This window comes from Paramisgurnus dabryanus, chromosome 13 (genome assembly GCF_030506205.2).
Source record: "Paramisgurnus dabryanus chromosome 13, PD_genome_1.1, whole genome shotgun sequence".
Taxonomy (NCBI): Eukaryota; Metazoa; Chordata; class Actinopteri; order Cypriniformes; family Cobitidae; genus Paramisgurnus; species Paramisgurnus dabryanus.
Genome location: NC_133349.1, coordinates 27,044,742 through 27,053,644, shown reverse-complemented (window position 1 = coordinate 27,053,644; position 8,903 = coordinate 27,044,742). Strand labels below are relative to the sequence as shown.

General features: G+C 38.1%; 1 protein-coding gene across 1 annotated transcript; it reads right to left on the bottom strand.

Moving 5' to 3' along the window:
* Positions 1 to 6,718: 6,718 nt before the first annotated feature.
* On the bottom strand, positions 6,719 to 8,209 carry LOC135728312 (C-C chemokine receptor type 5-like). Its single transcript, XM_065246493.2, has 2 exons — positions 8,189 to 8,209; positions 6,719 to 8,107 (listed from the first exon to the last, which is right to left on the bottom strand). Exon 2 carries the CDS (start codon positions 7,915 to 7,917, stop codon positions 7,033 to 7,035), a length of 885 nt encoding a protein of 294 aa, XP_065102565.2. The 5' UTR covers positions 7,918 to 8,107; positions 8,189 to 8,209; the 3' UTR covers positions 6,719 to 7,032.
* Positions 8,210 to 8,903: the final 694 nt, after the last annotated feature.

Genomic DNA, 8,903 nt, shown 5'->3' with positions numbered 1-8,903 from the left:
GCATATTAAACTTAACTAAACTCGTGTGTGTGTTGTAAGAAGCACTTACATCATACAGTACAGGGCCACCGCCGCACCGCAGCAGACTCACTGTGTGTGTGAGCTAGACTCGATGCGAACACCGCTTGCAGGTTTGAATCAGGGGTGTGGCTAAGTATTTAAAGCGAAGTTAGGGGGCAGGTGGGGGGGGGCAAGGCTCGTAGCTGACCTCTGAAGAAGCATCCAATTGCACCAAGTCTGATACTATTCTCCAGTTGACATTCCCTTCTTGCCATCTCTGCACAGTTCTGCTGGATTTTTCACTGCTCACTGTATGTCTTCAGGAGGACATATCACCAGATCAGCCTCCGCCAGATCCGATACTATATATCAGGGGTTCTCAAAGTCCGGACTCCGGTCCGGATCCGGACCCGACGGCAACTTGATCCGGGCCGCGTCCACTTCATATTACAAGTGCATTAATTTCTATGTGATTGATTAAATGTGTGCATTTGCTATTTTACAAATGCATATTAAACTTGTAAACCATTCGTTTAGTTTTTCTTTCTTTTTAGATTTAAGAGTATTCCTGGTCCGAAAATAAAACGAGTTATTTAAAAATTTCCTGTGTGACGCTGTAGCCATCACACCCAGATATTTTGCACAGCTACTTCATGTACTACGGCTTTTGATCAGTCCTTACCAATCACTGTTGGTTTGAGTCGTTTAAAACATGCATTTAAAAAAGCAACACTCGTCAAACATAATCTTATACATATTCTTTATTATCATGAAAATACCTGAAAAGGTTTGAAGAACAGCAATATAAATATATCCTTAAGCCATTTCCTGCATAGATATGTATATAAAGGCTAGATGGCTCAAGGCGGAGTCAGCTGTGTCGTCACTTGGCGGCCATCTTAGGTCAGTGCTGCCATAGTGCTGCTCCCTGCTGCTGTGGACGGAAGGTGAGTGACATACGCCAACTAAAATGCTCGTAACTTGCTGAATTCTTGACGGATTTACAAACGGTTTGGTTTTTTACAAACGTTATTAACGTGGCTATAATTCTGGATGCTTTAACATGTTTCATGAATTTTTTATTTATTTTTAGTATACGTATTCAGTGTCATAGGTACATCTTTGACGTTTATAACAAACCAATCCGTTTGAAAATCGGTAAAAAATTAAGCAAGTTATGGTCATTTAAAAGTACCTGCATCATTAAAACTCAATGCTACGAGTGAGCGAGCGCCCTGTCCTAAGATGGCCGCCAAAATGCGGACGTTCCACTCAATTGGCCATCAGCGCGGACGAGCCATCTAGCCTTTATATACATATCTATGATTTCCTGGAGCTCCGTGTGTCTGGTTCTTCGTCTGCAGCGCATATTAAGTTTCTGCCCAAGAGCGCCCCCTGGCTTTTGGATGTAGCGGCATTTCACCGTTATTCATTGAGAAGCATAGCAAGCATCATCAGCCAATTTATAGGTGCACCCCTAATTTTGGTCAGTGTCTCTGCCTACCAACCACTTTTTTTTTGCCATGTTTTATGCATCTGATTGAGAACAAACTGTGCCATTTCTCTAATTAGGTTGCTCTGTATTTTGCACCAGGTTACTTTTGGCATATTTAAAAAAAAATCTATTATATAAATTTACTTTAAATGCAAAATACACTTATGTTTTTCCCAAAGTATTTGTTTTGATTTGTTATATAAACAAATGATTTACATAAAGTTTTTCCGGACCTATGAAAATGATGGGAATTCAGATTTGGACCTTTGAATGTAAACTTTGAGAACCCCTGGTATATATGAAGAGTTTGGTTCCAAAACGCAATAAACGCCATTTTTGAAAAAAACGAGTTACTGCCAAAATCAGTATTATATCAGGTCAGTAGTTAAAAGTAAATAATTAATTTTACGTAAAATCCAATACCCGCCGTGATATTCTGTCATCTTTTCTCCCTTTGTTCCCAAAATGCGACAAACGCCACTCCTCCTTTTTTACAGAACGCAATAAATCCATTCCTGATATTACAGCGGACCATTCACGCAATGTAAACAAACATGGCGGCGCGCTGAGTACACGGAATCCTAATTTTCCTCATCTACTTTGTACTTCGTGATCAACAAACAAAACAAAATAATACTTTAATAGCATTGCTAAACCTGTGATGGTTTTCTGTGACGGGAAAGAAACGTAAGCCATCAACATCTAATAATTTCCGCGAGAGGCACTCGGCTGCTTGTTCTCCAGACAGCATCAAGCTTCTCATGCTAAAACATTGACCCCAGAGGATCTTATGAAAACTTTACATTATTTTACTCAAAGTCAACGAAAATCGAGCGGGACCAAAACATTTTACAGCTGATCGCTGTGAAAATGTAAAGATACGACGTCAAATATAACCGCAGCAATGTGTTCTTAATATAACAAAGTAAGTGTTTTGGTTAATGCCATTAATGTTTATTTTTTAATCATTGTATACCACTAGTCAACTAAATAAATATAAAATGGTAAAGATGAATGCACATTTATACATTGATTTAATAGATTTATAGCATTTTGAAATAAAAAACTGTCATGGATTTATTGCATTTTGTGGAAAAAATAATTAGTTTTTATAATAAATCTTTGAAAATCAAGTTATGGATTTGAATTTCTTATGTTTTTATAACCTAAAGATGCTACGTGAAAGTTTGTAACAGAAAATAGTGGTTTTCATCTTGTCACTTTCTTGGTATAGAAAACACGTTTTTACCGAAATTTGTCAAAATGGATTTATTGCGTTTTGGAACCAAACTCTTCATATATTTTTAGTATTTAGGTTAAAAATAAAAAGTGCCTGCCACTTTAAGACTGAACGAACCGTACAGTACATCTTCTCATCTACATTCACCTAAGACGGGTCTCAAACTGATTTGGGGCCATTTCTGAGATGGACACCTTGTCAGAGGGCCATAGAGCTATTTTAACATAAAAGCACAATATTTCTAGTATATGTACTGCATTAAAATTTTATTATTTAACATATAAAAATACTTTAAAATACGGTACGGTTGGTCTGAGTATGTGCGCATAGAAATGTCAGATCGGATCCTGCGTCACCGATACCCGATCCTGAATTTATTCCATATTGAAGCCAAGACCTAATACAAATATCAGATAGGAGCATCCCTAGATGTGACCAACATTAATTCAGCCAGGTTAGCTGTGTTTGTTTGGCATCATCGAGCCACCCACGCTCGTGAATCTTTTTACCTGCCCCCTTTTTCCACAGCTGCCCACCACGGATTTCTCTGAATATTTTGCTGGAATGTCACTTTTTAAATCTGATGCTACTCTTGGGAAAGCTTATCACGGGCCTGCCCGGCCACTTGCTGAGCTATGATCGCCACTAGGACTCTCACCAGTTCTGCGTGGTCTGCTTGTGCCTTAAACATGCGGAGGAGGATTTGCATAACCCAGAGAATTGCAGCGATTGCCTTTTGTTGCCTAAAAAGCTACTGCGGCACCATTTTAAAGTTGCTGACAGTGTGCCGACTTCTGCTTTCTGATTCGGATAAGGGACTCGGATGAGGGACTCCCCCTGAAGCCGGTCTTTCCAACAAATTGGACCATTTTTCTGCCTCAGTTCTCCAGGCCTCTCATAAGTCCTTTGCCTTGAATGTCAGGGCACTTTATGTTTCTTTACTCCTCTCCATCTTGGACTTCTGAGAGTTAAAACCATTTAAGGAAACACAATTTTAGAATCCTAACCCACAAGAACTCTGGCTCACACCATAAAACAGAACGACTGTTTCACATCAGTCAATCTTAAAGATGCTTTTTCCAAATATGCATTTATCCGCCACACAGGATATTATGAATTCATAGTTCTTCCTTTCGGTCTCTCTCTCAGCCAGTCATCAGGAAAACTTTCCCTGAATGGGATTTCTCCATGGTACTGTAGGCCATTTCTCAATATCCCTTTAGGCCCCTGGGTGGTATTTCCTTGAAGCTGCTATCTTATAAGATGGCTTTGCTCTTGGCCTTGACATCAGCTAAACATGGCAGTGAGCTGCATGCATTTTCTGTACACCCTTTATGCACTAAATTCTCTCTGAGTGGACTTAAGGTTTCTTAAACCTTATCCAGTTTTAATGCCTAAGTGCTTCCCTGCGTTCACATCGAAGGTGTTGGAGTTGGTCCACACGCCTTGCTCGTGCACCCAAAATCCTATTCCTTCTCCGGACATGGTACTTCATGACAGGCGCCGTTGAAGATAAACATATTTGCACTAAATGCTCCACAAAACGCTTCCAATACAAGAGAAAAGCTGAAGCCGCGCGGCGATTTTGCCGCTTACCGTGTACCGTGTGAAACCAGGGACGTGCACAGGGGGGTTGCTCAGGTTGCCCGGGCAACTGCCCATATGCCCTTCTCGACTCAAGTTGCCCTTCCGAGGTGGAAAAAAATAAATTGTACTTTTACTTCGTTTACACTATGCAGCGTTCCTTCGTTACTGTATTTTAATTAATTACGAAATTTGTATTTTATTTTTAAATTGCTATCTTCTGGCGCATTCGCGAATTAATGACTCGTTTGAGTCGATTCCTTACAAAGTGTTGAAAATAAATGAGTCTTTTGAGTCGTTTCTTTACAAAGCAAATGGGCCAAACGTTTTAAATTGGTTCGAGAATCAGTTTGAATGAACTGTTCCGATCGCTGCAAAAACGGAATCGTCTGAAGCTGTTTTACTCGTAACCTATGTAGAAACACGCAGAATATAACCAGTGTTGGGTGACGTGGAAATTAATTTACCAATCTTTTAACTAAAAGCAAAACTTCACACATGTACCCGCCATTACATACACGCGACCTGTTCGTCCATCGTCAGACACAGTTAAATGCGTGCAACCTCCAGAAGCATTGTAGCACAGATTGAAAAAAATCCATTGATGATTGACATCTGATTCGCTGTAAGTGATTCTCACAAAACACACGTGACATGACAAAGTAAGAAAACATGAGTTTTGTCTAAAATCATTTTTATGTAAGTGTAAACTGTCAATGTCCTCAGACCATCTTAGGAGATTTCTAACTTTATACATATGCAAAACTGTTGTCAGTTTACTTGTCTGATATTTCAGCTATACATCAACATTGAGACTAGAGTTAATTTGTTAATTTGAAATGCTTGTCTATTCTGTGTTTGTATTCTTTTTTCTGTACTGTTTGTGTATGTTGCAGTTTTACACATACTGTAGAAGTGCCCTTCATAAGTATTCTTCTGTTTGTTGTGGAGTCAAGAAATGTCTAAACATTAAAAGATGAACATGAGACAAAAGTACAGAATCTGTCACATTATTTTTTTTAATGGTCACTTTGATTGTTTACACATGAAAAGCATAAAATGTGTAGGATCAGTTTGATTCACTTATGTGCATTTGTGTACAACATACATAAGTCAGCATTTAATGCTGTTGTTCTTTGTTGTTAAAGCATGTATGTGTTGAAACATAAACAAAGGTTAATACAATGTGACATTCTAAACTTCTGACATACTGATTTTATCTTACCAATTTCTGGTCTCCACAGCAAACAGAAAAATCTTGTCTTTACAGTTCTGATACAGTTCTGGAGGGGACTGTATTGTGTGTGTGTGTGTGTGTGTGTGTGCGTGCGTGCGTGCGTGCGTGCGTGCGTGTGTGTGTGTGTATCTAGATTTATTTTTTTATGAGTAAGTAGTAACTCACTACTTGAGTATTATTTTCATTGCATACTTTTTACTTCTACTTGAGTAATTATTTATTTAGTTACTTGTACTTTTACTTGAGAAAAGTTTTTGGCTACTCTTTCCACCTCTGTTAAAATCTTAATGAATCTAGGCTGAGTTTGCCACGTTTATAGCCTAAATAATCAGACAGATAGCAGCTAGCTATCATAGCTTGCAGACAAGCAGCCTAGGCTACAATTTTTTTGGTAGGCATTAGGCAAACATGTCTGATTTTAATAAAGACCCTGTTATTCTCAGTCCTTCATATAGGCCGTGAGTTTAAAAAAAAATATTTGGGGGGGGGTGCCCTTTATATAGGTCCGAGCAACTGCCCCTAAAAAATCCTGTGCACGTCCCTGTGTGAAACGGCCATAACTCAAGTATGTATTTTACTTACTTTTTCTTGTTAAATATTTTGGGTTTTTAATGCACTTGATAATTTGATAATAGAGAATGAACTTCATACAGAGAGAGAGGAAGAAGAATATGCCATTTCACTTAATGTTTTGTCTCCTCTGTCCCCACTACGGCGCGAGGAAAGGAAACGAGGACGCACAAATAAGAATTAAAAAGCACCCCGTATCGTAGGACCTAGGAGCGAGGGGGCATTTTGAGAAGCACCATGCTTGGTGGCTCAACTTCCTTAAAGGGACTTTGACTTTTTGGCCAAATAAAAATGCTTATATTGTTAATGCATTTGGTTTGCATAGGATAAACTAATTACATTTACAACATAAGTCTCCATAAATCTGCTACATAAATATTTACATTAGTGTTAGTGAACATGACAGACTTTGTCTCTAAACTGTTTCCAGATTTACTAAATTAAATAATCTATCAAACCTGTTCATTATTTACTTGGATTAACTTGGTGTTATAAAGATGACTTCAAGTACTGTATAGAGAGCATAATTTTATTGCCTATTTAATTAAACAATTATGCAATTTTAGCTTTAAAATAATTTTTTGTTTGTTTTATTGCAAACACTTTTTGAAATTCCATCTGTTAAAACAAGCCAAAAAGTGTTAAAGACAATTACATTGCCAACTCTAACCATAACATAACATGCATCTCTAACCAGATTTTTACAATAAGACCCAATCACAATCACTGCTATTTCACCTCTTATAGAGGAAGTTAAAGTGTTATTGATCTTTACAGCCCATGCTATGGTGACTAGAACCATAACATAAACATTCACTTACTGTATGCCAAAGTAAAATAACACACAAAAGAAATGTAACAGAACCTTCAAACTCACCCTAACTAGTGTTTGGGGATTTATTTCATTCACACTGCTGTACTAAGTCTGTCATCCACACTGGGAGTCTGTGAATAAACAGATCCTGTAGCCTGTATAAGGCAACTCTTCATGAACTGTAATCTGCTGACGGGTGTTTTGTTCAGGAGTCTAAAAAGGTGCCCCCTAAATTTCTCTCCTACAAACACATAGAGAATGGGATTCAAGCCGCTGTGTGAGTAAGCCAGAGCTTCTGTGATCTGAAGACTAAGAGTGATTGCTTTGCTTTTTTCACAGGATGTCTCTATGAGTTTATTTAACTCTAATGCTTTCACAAAAGCTGCAATATTATATGGAGCCCAACAGCAGAAGAAGACAACCATCACTACAATGACAAGTCTCACGGCCTGTTTCCTGGAAGAGCGAACTGTTAGGAGTCTGTGAAGAATCATTGAGTAACAAAATCCAATTACACACAGTGGAATAATTAATCCTAAAACATTCATCTTAATGATACCAACAGTGTTTGCATAATGGTGAGAGTTGTGATCATCTGTTGGATAAGACTGACAGTATGTTTTATTATTGTGTGTACTGATTTCAAGGTACATAAGCTCAGGAAACGATGCTGCAACAGCAATGATCCAGATGATCACACTGGCTAAGATCCCATATGTCTTTGTTCTGACTTTAAAAGCAAACACAGCATGAACCACAGCTAAATATCTGTCAACACTCATCAGCACAATGAAGAAAATCCCACTGTAGAATCCAATGTGATAGACGCCTAAAACCATGGTGCACATGGGGCCTCCAAAGATCCACTGATCTCTGGCATAGTGAGCCAGGAACGGGAGAGAGGAGACCAGCAGGAGATCAGCTAAAGCCAGGTTCAGGAGACAGATGTCAGTCATGCTTCTCAGCTTTACACCCATCAATATCACCCATAACACCAGCAGGTTACCCAACAGACCCAACACGAAGAACAGAGAGTATAACACAGGTAGGATGTTGGATGCATGACCTCCATAATCACAGGATAACACAGATGGATCAATATCTTCATATTCAGCATAGTTGTGTAAGGGAGTGGTGTTTGGTTCATCAGTAACTGGTTCATGCAAACTTGAGCAGAAAATAAAAATGTATTATAAGTGAAGCATTAAAACACTGACAATAGTGAGTAATAATAAGATAAGGCCTCACCTGGAAAATGTTTCTCCATAAAGGGAACCCTTATGCAACAAACATATACTGCAGTATATTGGAAAATATCATGTAATATATTAGGCAATATATTACCATATATCGGATTTAATATTTATATTTCCCAATATATTGTAATATATGCATAGAAAATATCATGTAATATATTAGGCAGTATATTCCCATATATAGGATTTAATATGTATATTTTCCATTATATTGCAGTATATGAATAGACCATACATGTATATATTGATACAAAATATATTGTAACCAAGACCAAAAAGGGCACTATGTTTTTCCATGTAATAGTTTGTCTTTATATGATTTAATATACTGCAATATATGCAGGGGCGTCGCTAGATCCCTTTTACTGGGGCACATGCCCCAGTGTAAATCTTTTGTGTCCCGGTGTAAATCTCAAGTTTAAATTTTAGCAGTTAACAAGTGTATTCCTATACAAAGATAATCGCGGCAAAAACGGATCTATATGCAATGTAGTTACCCAATTTACGCTTGTAAAAGCGACGAAGCAGTCGCATTGACTCGTGCACACACGTATCCATGTCCATGCACGTCTTTGCGTTCATCTGCACACAACCGCATTCAAAAGGTGACGCCAAGCGAGTTAGCTTATGAAAACATGACTAGACTAAAGTAAGTTTCTAAATAATAATAATAATCTTATTTTGACTCGATCATTATTGGCTTCTTT

What these genes read in the sequence shown, in the direction of transcription:
- LOC135728312 (XM_065246493.2), bottom strand. Translation starts at nt 7,917, where the DNA reads ATGGGTGTAAAGCTGAGAAGCATGACTGACATCTGTCTCCTGAACCTG.